Source organism: Rhinoraja longicauda, chromosome 1 (genome assembly GCF_053455715.1).
Source record: "Rhinoraja longicauda isolate Sanriku21f chromosome 1, sRhiLon1.1, whole genome shotgun sequence".
Lineage (NCBI taxonomy): Eukaryota > Metazoa > Chordata > Chondrichthyes > Rajiformes > Arhynchobatidae > Rhinoraja > Rhinoraja longicauda.
The window spans coordinates 60,611,596-60,625,156 of NC_135953.1; the positions used below are offsets into that span (position 1 = coordinate 60,611,596).

The 13,561-nt window shown below is 37.3% G+C and overlaps 1 protein-coding gene across 9 annotated transcripts in view; it reads right to left on the reverse strand.

Moving 5' to 3' along the window:
- Positions 1–13,561, reverse strand: part of cep135 (centrosomal protein 135) — an 80,249-nt gene that overhangs the window by 36,288 nt on the left and 30,400 nt on the right. For 8 of the 9 annotated variants that reach the window (XR_013547196.1, XM_078398402.1, XM_078398410.1 and 5 more), the window contains exons 9-15: positions 11,701–11,766; positions 10,860–11,010; positions 8,305–8,528; positions 6,662–6,817; positions 5,320–5,463; positions 3,275–3,352; positions 316–467 (exon numbers count right to left, since the gene is read on the reverse strand). Coding sequence is in view for 8 of the 9 variants with exons in the window: in XM_078398402.1 (XP_078254528.1) it covers positions 316–467; positions 3,275–3,352; positions 5,320–5,463; positions 6,662–6,817; positions 8,305–8,528; positions 10,860–11,010; positions 11,701–11,766 (971 nt within the window). In the remaining variant the exon portion in view is untranslated. The remainder of the gene's footprint in view (positions 1–315; positions 468–3,274; positions 3,353–5,319; positions 5,464–6,661; positions 6,818–8,304; positions 8,529–10,859; positions 11,011–11,700; positions 11,767–13,561) is intronic. The other variant, XM_078398425.1, reaches the window with a different exon arrangement.

The following is a 13,561-nucleotide window of genomic DNA, read 5'->3' on the forward strand; positions in this document are numbered from 1 at the left end:
TCTTCCATCCAAATTTGTTATTGTGCCCGATGATTAGTTGGATGTGTCATCTTTATTCAATTTATGAGCCCCATTGTGCAAGTCAGTTTAGCCTCCACTCTCAACCAATTCATCACTAGGGAATGTAATTATGTTGCAATGTTTACTCAATGAAACTTCAAAGATATAATTTGTCTCCCATTTATGTTCGACTTTCTGAGATTTGTTGGAATTTATTGGCAAAGAATCTATATATAACAGAGACAAACTCAGGAAACTAGCATTGACTATTTCAGGGCCTACCTACAAATGTTACACCACAAAAATAACACTCACCTAACTGAACTCAGCTCTGCCTTCAGGTGAGAAGCATCATCATTTGATTGCAAGAGCTTTTGCGACTGAAACTTGGTCTTTTCTTCAAGTGTTGCTATATCTTCCATTTGTGTTGTTACTTTCTTCTTGAAGGCAAAGCATTTATTATCAAGCTGTAAAAAATAAAATACACTTTAACTAATTGCCTTTATAGACCACTCAACATTTAAACAAGGCATCTCACAAGATATAAAGAACCTGGAAAAAAATGTTTTTTGAAAAGGTTGGCCCACATTTTCCTGAGAAGTGCCATGAAGAATACTGTTGGTTCTCATAACAGGCAAGAAGCTAAGGGCTCCTGCAAACCACAAGAGAAATCAACAATGTGAAACCAAAGGTGCAAAAATGTAAATTATTAATATCTCAAATATAAAGAACTATCAAGCGACAATGCACATTTAAACAGTTATTATGTATTAGACAATGCCTAGATATCTTTTCAATTAAAATAAGAATTAATGCTTTCTTCACTATGTTTAGTGGCAATTGTATTTGCAACTATCACAAATTTGAAAATGCCTTCACTTGATAAGGCAGCCTTTACAATAACAGACACGAACCAACTTTATTTATCCCAGGAGGGAAATTGCCAGTTTTACAGTCACACGTTACACAGCCAATGTTAAATAATTTCTAGATTCACATCTGTACTATTACGACGCATGGAAATGATGGACAATTGTTTTAAGTTCAAGAGAGGTGATCCTGTAAGCATCCTACAGCGCACATGTTTTTGAACACCCAACATAGGTGAGTTGCAACTCAGGGAGCAGGTGCTATCAGTCCCCAGCACTGGCAGTATTACTGTGTCGCTTAGGATACAGTCTACAGCCCCACACCTTGGAGCTGAACAGCCACAACAGCCCTCACAGGCAGCCACGGAGCATTGTCCCTCACTATGCAGTGATGACATTACATTGCTGCAGGAGCACTAGCAGAGAAGCGAATCTTCAACGATACACGACAGGGCAATGTGCAGCAGCAGCAGACAGGGGTGCGGGAGTTTGTGCCAGTGTCTAAGGCATAGCAGCTCTATTAACACATGCAGTAATTATGCTTTTTAGCAGTTTTCATGAACACTCACATCCTAGAGAACATATTCTATACACTTAGCAAGGTACCAGTTCTAATATATTGATTTCAAATAATTGTAATATTTTAATTGTTAATAGCTTTTGTCCACAAATCTCAGCAGGTCTGCCATTCTGGGGCAGGGGCTCAACTTGAGCTCAGGGAAGCCCAACAGTACATTTTGCCAATCCTTTGGGAGTTGGTTTCCTTGTGGAAGCCACTTCCTGGTGCCTGCATGAAGGAAAAGTGGAGTCTAACAATTGGCAACTAACCAGCTAGAGAAAATTACTGATTAGTAGATAGGCTCTAAATGTGGTACCCAATAATACTGGGTATTTAATGGCTGGAGGTTCAAACACCAATGTATCCTGTGTGGTGGCACGTGACTGGCAAATAATACAGCTGAGAAAATTAAGTCCTTACTCATATGACATGACAATTATTTCTCAATGAAACTCAGCAGAGATAGTAATAAAAAAGCAGGGCCCCAGTGAGTATAAAATGCAGAAGCGAGACCCCAGTGAATTTAAATGGAAGCGTAGGAAGGAACTGCAGATGCTGGTTTTTATCGAAGATAGACACAAAGTGTTGGAGTAACTCAGTGGTCATGCAACATCTCTGGAGAGAAAGGTGGGTGATGTTTCGGGTCTGAACCCTTCTTCAGACTCTTGACCTGTTGAGTTACTCCAGCACTTTGTGTCTATCTTGAGTTTAAAGGGAATGTCGGAGTCGGGCTTCAGTGAATTTCTAAGGGAATATGCGAGTGGGGTTGGATGCCAAACATTGTGATTTCTGAACAACAAAATTGTAGTTTTAGTGTCTTTAAATTAAATTTAAATTACATACCTTCCAAAACATAGTGAATTCTTGAATTAATTCTTGAAAATATGAGATAATGAACAGAACATGTCAGAATTCCATGCCTGATCATTCTATTTTGAAATCACAGCTGGGGCAATAATAAGGGACATCAGAACTATGCTTCGTTTATATGATAAAAATTGTAGACAGTCTATCATTCTTTTGCAATCTAATGTACTGCAGTTGGACTTTTCACCTGAAATACCATGTTCAACCCAGTACACTTTGTGATGCCTGCGGCATAATATATACTGGACCTTCTCTCCAGAGATGCCACATGGCCCGCTGAGTTACTCCAGCATTTTGTGTCTACACACTATATACTGCTGTCGAGTAAACCAATTGCAACAAAGTCTGAAAAAAAGAGCTACCATGCAATCCTTTTAATGATGCTAGGAAAATGTGGCAAATAATTCAGCTTTGAAAATATAAACACTGCTGTACTGTGTCAGCTGGTTACCAATTCAAATATCCCTTTGTTGAAAAAAGTGCCTGGCCAGAAGGACTTGTCAAAAATCTGCAAATAGTTTGATTTCCACATTTGGTTGTTCTTGATGAGCTCCAGAACATCTCAAAAGTCAAATTGTATCATATGCAAAAGTGCTTCTCGGATATACATGGTTATTTACCGCTGTAAGGATATAGTCATTCAGCACTAAGAATTAGTAGAACGATGGGTTTCTAAGACCAGCAATAAAATCAATGTTTCTGCAAAAAAGTTACATAAAATAATGATAACCGGGGAAGATATTTCAAATGAAAAGCACATTTCACGACCTTTTAATCAAGTAAAAACATTCTGAAACCAGTTTGTTGCATTGCAAGATAGGTTTATATAACATTCTCCACCGCTCGACTTTATGTACAACAGATGTTCTTTTAAGTGGTCATTACAGTATAAATTCTCTGTTAAAGTATTTAGACAATAAAAAAATATTCTAGGTTATTCATGAAACCATCATTAACATTGCCTCCTTAAGATACTTACTTCACACACTTTATTTTCTAAATGTGATATCTGTTGCTCCATCTGTTTTGTGTTTAAATCGGCTGTTTCTAGAATGCCCTAGTAAAAAAATTAAAATTAACATTGGTACAATTCAAACTAATCTTTTACATTTTCATTTTGGAATAAAATGTATCTGTTACTCAAGATTAGGAAAAAATATATACAATTTAAACTTTATTTTAAAACTTTTAGATTTTAGAATTTCTAGGTATCAATTTCTATGTTAATTATGGGGTTAAGTGGGACTGCCAGGTCGAGTTTGGCTCAATAATATGCATCAGCAATAACCTCAAAAGGGTATTGACAGCGCTGATATGATATCTTCCACTTATCATGCTCAGGAACCATGCAATCTGTGCGTAAGATAGACCAAAGTGTTGGAGTAACTCAGCGGGTCAGGCAGCATCTCTGGAGAACGTTTGGTGCAAACTCTTGAAGGGGTTGTACCCACTAGAAACTGAATTTACAAACTTGTTTTATGCACTATCTTTCAAGGCAGCAGAGGCAGTTCACTCTGGATTTCAGCATTGATATCAGCAGATGCACTTCCTTATGTTCCTATTCTGGATTTGGAGCCTTTGACTGTATCAACTTGTAAACCAATGGGTATTTTCATTAGTAATGTACAGCAGAATTAGTGCTTCTTGTAGTAGTGGAGAGAAGAAAGATGGATTGTGTTGTATTGAAGGCCACAATTATCTCTGACCCCTCTCACCCTGGCCACAAACTCTTTGAAGCACTTCCCTCTGGAAGGCGACTCCGGACTGTCAAAGCCGCCACAGCCAGACATGAAAACAGCTTTTTACCATGAGCAGTAGCGCTACTCAACAGCCAAAAGTCTGTAGCCCCCTTTTGCTCTGGTATTTTATTTCATTCTTCACATTTAAATTATGTTTTACTTTTAATTGTCTACTATATGTCGTGTTGTTGCTTGTGAACAAAGCACCAAGATAAATTCCTTGTATATATACATACTTGGCTAATGAAATTTATTCAATTCAATTCAAAAATACAATCTTCTAAAAGTTTTGTCAGAATATGCCTGACATTTTAAAGAATCAACGAATTCAGAAAAAAATATGGTTAACAAAAAAGATATAATATAGTACATATGCAACCTCTTCAGAATTAAAACATTAAATTGGGTAAACATTTAGTATGATAGAAATTTTGGAATACAGGTGCTCCCCGGCTTACGATGTTTCGAATTGCGATAGTTCGACTTGCGATAGTGCAAACGGCAGCGACCCGTAGCTCGCTTCTGGCCACGTGACCGCGTGTATTACAATGCATTTCGATTTACAATACTTTCGGTTTCCGATGGGTTTCTCGGAACGGAACCCCATCGGAAACTGAGGAGCACCTGTATAAAGAATTAAATTAAAACCAATGATCAACATTGTCTAATAGCATGGTATCTAAGGAAGGTCCCTCTGGTGGCCATTAAATGTCATTTTTTAAGATCAAAAAAATATCCATGCACTTTCCCAATTTAAATTGAATGTTTTTATTTGCAATCACAACGTGACAGCCGTTCAGATTATGATAAGTTACCTTTGTGAAATTCACAAATCACTACCACAAACTGAATACAAATTATAAAACAGCAAATTTTGTCAAATTTTATTTATTTTAACTTGCATTTCTTGATGCAAGGCTTAATTACAGCATAAAATATGTTTATTTTACTAACAGCTACTTTTCCCCTCAAGCATTTTCCATATTATTTACCCCCACGATGTCTGAAAGTTTCAGTGCAAGTTGTCAATCTAAACGACCATGTAAAGTAATCTCACTGGATGGAAAAATTGGCATTTTACAAAGATTTGAAACTGATCATTTTCTAGTAACGCAACACAGGAGTCATCTTGATTTATTCTTTCATGGGACATGGATATAAAGAGTTATGGTGTTTAATCTCCATCCTAAATGGGTTTTTTAAATAACAATTCAGCAGTTTCATTGTTTTCATTACTGATCAATATGCCAGTTTCATGCAGCCATTCTTAGAATTAATTAATTACCTTCACTCTCTCCCTCAGATTGTCTCTCTCAGCTATCATTCTCTTCAGCTCTGCTTTAGCTTCTTCCCTTTCTTCTTCCACACGCATTTTACATATCGGTGATATTAGTACTTCCTTTTTTAATTTGTTCAATTCATCTTGATTCTGGAATCAATTCCCATTTAAGGAAATTATAGAATCAGTATTTTTCAAATCAAATTATATAAATTGTTTATTAATGCTAGCATCTTAACATGCAAAATGGTGCACAGTATTGCTAATGTACAATGGATGCAAATGGTCCTGTGGGAGTTGAGGGACGGAGCGTATATTACACCCACTGTACCCTGTAATTAGTTGTGGAAGAGTTTGACACGCTGATATCTTGACAACAGATGTGGGCTAGATTTATTTTTAAAATCGACAATATTTAAATTTTGACATTAAAAGGTGTTCACATTCACACAACTCTTTCAGGGAGGCTGTGTTCCTGAACCTATGCTGCATTGTTCGTTCATCCAAAGGGAATTCATGTTAACACAGGGCTAGCTTCTGGTAGCTGCCATGCATTCCTATTCACAAAATGTAAACCATAACTTCTAACTTCTTCAAAATTTGGATCCAACTTTCACTTACTCTTAAACCACATAGGATTTAACTTTCAGAACTAAACAGAGTCCATGTCAACCACCAAATTACTAGCCATGATTGAAATAATTTGTGAGGATGGCTGTGTATTACTGGGAGTTTTGTTAAATAAAGCACTCTCCTTCAGGACTCTCCCCTGTGGCGACCTGCAAATCCTGCATGCCGTGAGATGGATTGTGGTGCAGAGAAAAATCAATAGTTGGCTTGCAGCCAGGGACAGTAATAGAAAGGGAGGGAGAACAGGGAGGTGGGAGGGAGGGAGCAATAGCGGGGACCGAGGGAGGGAAAGCAGGGAGGGCAGAGGGAAGGAGTGTGGAGGGCAGAGGGAGGGAGAGCAAGGGCAGAGAGGGGGTGAAGTGAGAAACTACCTTGCTGCAAGTTTTCAGAATATTTATGAGATCACAACTAATCTACTGTGTGCATTAGATACAAAATAAAGTTATCATTTATAGTTCAATTATATTGTTATGAACCCTAAAATGAATGATGAGATCGCATGAAACCTTGTGTTTTTCTTGGCTTACCAAAAGCTTTTCACACAGATCTGAACATCATTAGTCATGATCTCTCATCTGCTTCAGGTGCAAGAAGGGTGTGTAAGTTAAAAGTCGCATACTTTAGAAAAGTAGCGACCAAACTATTTATAATTGGTCTAATTATGATAAACAAGCCAAATGGATATATTAACAAATATAAATGAAAAATTCACAGCTACCTGTTCATATATTATAAGCAATTTGTCTCGCTCTGCCGTCAGCACCTTGACATTTGATTGGATCTCTGCCATGTGTTGCTCAAATTTGTCGAGCACTGACTGCAACTCATCCCGTTCTCTGATAACTTGCAACAGTTCAGAACTGAGGCTGCTGCTCTGCAGGAGGAAAAAAAACATTATCTTTAATGTATTAATGCTGGCATTAGGTATGGTTTCTAAAAACATAATACCCAAAGCACTTTTACTCTGCTGCTCATATTAATAATGAACAATTTGTTGCACCTCATTAGCATGGTGACATGTGTCAATCCACTGTTGCCTAAATCTATCTTTGATTGTACTTGGGTAAAACCTGTTAAAATCTCCACCTTTTTCCAACTGAAGATCATTGGCTTGAAATCCTAGCTCTGGTTCACACACCATAAAGACTGTCTGATGTGCTGATATTTTATATTTGTATATTAGATTTTCAGCATCTGCAGAATTTTGCTATTGTGTCTGCATTTAAATTGTTTTCATTTCCATGAATGCTTATTATGAAGTGTTTTCCTCATTAAAAGAATCAATTTATTTTACTTCACATTCCTTGCTTTCTTTTTCCCTTCTCATTCGCTTTCCATAACCACATTCGCTTCATGAATAACCATCTCCAAATCCTGATTCATTTCACGTGATTAACAATTGAAATTCCATTCTTTGTAATTCAGAACCTTCCCTGATCACAGGTTTACATTTGAATCTATGATGAGGAGCAGGAGGGAGCATTTGGCTCACCAAGCCTTCTCTATTTTGACTACAACTTCAAATCTACGTTCTCATCTACCAGCGGTGGCCTTTCATCCCTTGGCTTCTTCAGCCATTTGAAGAAGAGTTACAATGAATCACAATCCTCTCAAAAAATAATTTAATCTCCATCATAAATTTGCAACCCTTCATTTTTCAACAATGACTAGTTCCAATTCTATATACCGTACACTAGATATATTCTCAATATTTTCTCAGGTAACTGAAGAGCATTTGCCATCCTTTTGTATTCAATTCCCCAAGCAATGAATTATAATATTTTGTTTGTTTTCTGAATTATTAGCCTATTGAAAATTATGCATTCAGGACACCCAGAACACACTGGCTAACTGAGTGTTTCTTCTTTTTGTATTCTTGCAAAAATGGACAATTATCACATCATACTCCATTTGCCAGATATCTGCCACCTCATTAAATCTTTGCTTTTGGAGCTTCCTAATGTCCTCTTCATGACAAACTTCTCTAAGAATCTCAGAGTTCCTCAGAGTGCAGCTATACTACTTCCCAAGATCCATACTCAGACTTTCTTTTTTAGCAGTGTTTATTATCATGTAATTTTGCAGACCATTTCTGATTTTATCACTTCCGGCTGTCTGCCCAACACAGCCTCCAACCTTATCGTTCCCCAGCCCCGCATGGCCCGGTTTTACCTTCTCCCCAAAATCCATAAACAGAACTCCCCTGGCAGTTCTGAAAGTAAATTTCTAAATTTACTTTCCTAGTGCACGTTGAGATAGAATTCAAAAACAATACATAAAGATATTACATCCATGTAATTTTGGCTTTTTAAAAATTAAAACCAAGACACTATCACCAATATCTATTATGCACTTTGATACCTTAAAAGGTGGAAGACATGTTGGGCTTCGCCCACGTCTTGGAGAGCAGATTGGGCTGTTTCTTCCGGATACCAAATCCTGCAGGTATTCTACTTCAAATTTGTAATAATCCCTTTCTTCTTCTAAAGTTTTTACAAATTTGTCTAGACGAGATGGTGATGTATCCCCTCTTAGAATACCATGCTGTGCTCGCATTCTTTCCAATTCTACCACTATTTCTCGTTCTGAATATTGTTGAAAGCATAAAAAAGATCAGGTTATCTGAAACAGTAATTGATAATCCATGTATGTTATCATGTCTGATTACGTTTTATTGTTCAAAATACGTCGAACCGTTTGAAAACTGTACATGTCCCACATATTCACTCGTTGAAATGATAGAAATATTACCTGCATAAACACTGCACAATCCAAATGGCAAATATTCCAATAAATGCTCAGCTTTTTTTACGCCTGTTCCAAAACTACTACCTGCTCTAGGAACTCAGATTTTACAAGGAGAAAAAGGACCTCAAAACTACAGCCAGAACTGTGCTGCACCCCTATTAAACTCATGGAACAATATGTCATGGCAGGTTCCCACACAAGGCTTGCCTCATTCTTCCTAACTTCTATAGTCCAAGTGAATCTGCTTCTATGCATGTAATTGAAATAAGAAAACACTCGTAGAGAATTAACAATAAATTTATTTTCGTATGGAAATTATGAAAAATTTCACTAAATAAGAAAGTGTTATTTCGATTCTATTACCACTGTAATCTGCATCAAAAACTCTAATTTTGATGGCGTATATAACAGAAAGTAGACTGCATATTGCACAACCAAAATATAATACAAACAACCCCCATTTCAAAGCTGTTCAGGTCAATGAAATTTGCAAACCATTACGCAAAAAAGAGAATAAAATTCACTCTTACAGGATTTATGTGGGGGTGAAAGGAAAGGGAAAAAAAGTGTTTATGTTGTATTTCTTGATACATGCACAGATGATGCAGATTCGTGTTAAGGAAAATCATGAATAGGACCATTTTCTAGAAATGCAAACCTTCCATAAGGAATAATTTGAATTCTTCTTTAATTTACTGTCCCTTATTCAAAAATATTCAAATCTCCTTCAAAATCATACCCCAAACTGATTTGGGAGCTATCAACTTTACAGGAATTTATTACCAAGAAATGTGCATGCTAAAGAAAGGGTTAGGGTCATCTCAATTGAATTGAATACTGCCCATACAGCAGGTTATGACCATATAATACTACATGCCCATGCAATATAGAGTTGCCCATAGACTTCTCAGTTTTCTTTAAAAAGAACAAATAAGGTACTGTAACCACACATTCCTCAAAACACTACATCTTCCTCACCAAGAAATTTCAGTTGGGGGTGGTGGAGAAAGAGGGAAGGTCTTTTTCTCTTGCTACATCTTCTGACACTATGCCTCCGACTATGCCTTTAATTAGCAGTGACGAGCCTTTAGAATTGCTTCAGTTATTGAATTCAATTTTTCTCATCACCATTGTGGCTCCTAAAACTTAGAAAGCTGCATGGATCTTTATAACTTGAGGATTTCCAAATGTTGCAAAGATCAACGGTGAAAATTCAAAGTTTATGCTTCTGTTTACAAACTCTTCTGAGAAAATCAAGGGAAATCACTTGAACCAATGTGAGTTTCATATAGCAGTGAACTAGTCATACGCAAAATGATTTAAATATTTACTTTACACCTGTATGCTATTTCCTTGCACGAATATTTCAAAATGAGAATACATTTAAAAAAATATTTTCTAGGTTCCATTTCCTTGCAGTGTCTAAAAAGGTAATGTGATTTTTTGCTTCAGAATCAAAACCAAATGTGAGAATTCTTTATTACAAAATTATATTTGCCAGTCTCCAGAAATAAAGGGGTGAGATTTTATTAGATCCTTATGGAGCGCGTTAGGGAAACAAATTTCAAGTGCTTTGGGATATCTTATGCATGTTTTACTACTAGACTACTCAGGCATTTGGTACAATTTGTAAACTACTAATAAAGGCATTATTTATGAGGTGAAATTGAAATTGCTGCACCAGGCAGGTTATACTGAGGGAGAAACTAAGTTAACATTTTTGTTCAATTGCCATTCATCAGAGGAAATCTTTGAACGGCCTAGATTTTTCCAAAAAATCCGGTATTTCACATCTCAAGCACCTGCCTTATTTTATTTTTGATTGCTGGTAACCTAATAGGCTGTTCAGATGGTTTCAATGATATGCACAGGATCAGGACTGAAAGAGATGTGATATTAGATTAACGTAATGATTTACACTTTCTATATGGCTCATGCTCACGAGAACAAAATTAAGTAGACAATCAATAAGACACATTTTACAAAAGGTTATTTTTAGTTCATGTACATATCAACAAGGCATTTTCTTTAGAAGTTTAGAAAGAATACTTAACAAATACATTACAAGAAATTATCTGCATTTGCCAGTTTCAACCTTAATATTTCCAATTTCAGTGGACACTATTAGGAAAATGATTCCTCAATGTTTGTTTCAGATCAATATCTACCTGTGGCCATTTGTTTATCAACCTGTTCAAGCAGCCTTTGCTTTTCCTTCTTTAGTTGATTAAACAAATCATGAAGTGTTTGATTTTCTTTGGTTTTACACTGCAGGTCATCTTGAACTTTGGCATGAGTATTCTGTGTTGCAGTCAATTCCTGGAATACATTAAACATTTAGAAAAATAGTTCAATGTTCTTACCAGTAATTAGAAGATTTCATCATGGTTTTCATTAAAATATTTACCTTCACCAGTAAACACATAATGAGTAGAGAAATGTCCAATAATTTGTTCTGTCATTGTTTTTGTTGAGAAAATTCTGGACATTTGCTATACTGTGGAAAACTGAGGTACAAGGTTGATAGTGTCAAAGGACAGGGAGGCACATTTAATTCAGGATGCACTATGACAAAAAGATGGAGCTCTTACAAAGCAAGCTTGAGTTAGGTCACGGATGTTCCTACTGAATGCATGGTATCAGTTGAGGAAAACAAAAAGGCAAGTCAGGACATGTAGATAGTGACATTGTGAGACTATGCATTGACATTTAAAAAGGCCTAACATGGTCTTCAATGCTGTACAATTCTATGAACATGATCATTAAAACGGTCATGATGCGAGTAATTGTTTAAAATTAGCTCCCATCCTATTAATGTATAAAATGATGTAAATAAAGTTTGTTTCTCCCATATTGCAGCATCTACAAATAATGTTTCCTGGTTATATAAATGCACCGTTCAGCCATTTGGCAATGCACTATTTATTAAATACAAAATGCAAGATCCCCCACAACTCCAATTCTCAGAACTTCAAAATGACATTGTTTTTTTATGAAAAGCTGACTTACTCTGGTCAGTCTAGCAATTGTTTCTTCAAACCCCTCCAATTCTCTATGCTGTTTCTGGATTTCATCCTGCAAATATAAAAGCAGACTACTTACTAAAAATGGCAGTTCTTAAGGTGGAGTTCAGGAGCTTGGTTGGGAAAGTATTTGGAAAATGCAACAAAAAAGCAAACTGTTGCAAAAACCCAATGGGTTAAGCAGTGTCTGTGGAGGCAAACAGATATTCAACATGTCAGATTGAGCATGCAGAGTGAAGAAAGGAGGTAGCCAGACTAAGGGGTGGTGGGGCGGGGTGAGGCAGAACTGGCATGGGATAGGTGTAACCAGGCGAAGAGGGGGATGATCAGAAGGTGGGGAGAGTAGAAGTAATACAAAGCCTGCAATGTGATCCACCCAGCTTTTTCCACCCACACTTCTTCCCACCCCCCTCCTCCACCTGGTTCTGTCTGCCCATCATCCACACACTGCCCATCATCCACACAGGGGTCTCCTAACCCCATCTCAGGTTCTTTCTGTTCATCATCCTTCCCTTGTCTGATTCCATTTATCACCTTCCTTATCAGATTCCAAAATTTGCAACCCTTGGTTGTCTCCACATCACCTTGCAGCCTGTCTCTACGTCCACGCTCCCCTCCCAGCACCATCTACCAAATTACCCCTCATCACCTGATTCTACCCTGATCCGGACAGCTACTGCTTCACCTCTCCCCATTAGCTCTTTATACAACCATCTCCCCACTACATTCTGACTCCTGATGCAAAGCCTCGAGCTGAAATGGCAACTATCCCTCTGCCTCCACAGATGCTGTTTGATCTGCTAAGTTTCTCCAGCAGTTGGGTTTTTGCTCCAGATTCCAACATTGCCAGTCGCCATCTTCAACGTGCAGCAAAAGTTTGAATAATGGCTCAGTGGTTGCTCAAAAACAAGGAAAAGTCAGTTTGCAAATACCATGGGGATAATTATTCATAAAATTATTCAGTGTTCATCAAACATAACTTGTCCCACACAGACAAAGGAAAAGATTCAGGGATCAGGGGGCGAGTCTATAGAGTTGACCTGCTCTGGTAAGTACCACATTCATTAAATTTGTCTGGTTAAGTTTCTGATTTCCCAGCATTTTATTTGGGAGTCCAGCAATGGTAATGTCAAGAGAAGATGGTTTGACCTTTCTCTTCATGGAGTTAATCATTGCCCTTGCCTTGTGGCCTGAGTGTTACGTGAATTATCAGCCCTCGCGTGAATGTTGTGCAGGTTTATATGATGCTGTTATGAAGTTTGCAAAAACGGAGCAATTTTCTGACAGCATCACCAATTCAGGCTTTGATTAAGGTCTTTATGAAGCAATTAAAAATGCTTGGGCCTGTAAACTCCTGCCACAATACCCTGAGATGACCTGTCTCAAACAACCAATCGCCTTGATGTTAACAATGACTACCCACGATTTCCATTTACTTCAGTTTTGGTATGGCACTTTGATGCCACGCACTGCAAAGTGATATCCTGATTTCAAAAACAGTTACTCTTACTTCAGCTATCTAATTATTTGAAATACGTTTGTGGCAAGGCTGAAATGAGGTCTGGAACAGGTACTTCGTGGAACCCAAACTAGGCATCAGTGGGATGTACATAAATAAAACAGCATATCAAGTAAATCATGAACAGATATGAAGGTTACCACAGCCTGACTGACCTGCTACATCTTATCTACATTTATATCTTATTCTACATCTTATCATCTTGCAATTTTTAGGTTTATTTGTTGATGTTCTCATTTTTAATTGTCCTCATCTCATGGCGTTTATGTTCCTTTTTGTCCTTTAAAGCATTCCCATCTCCAACAAAGGCTTTAGGTATCTGCCTTAT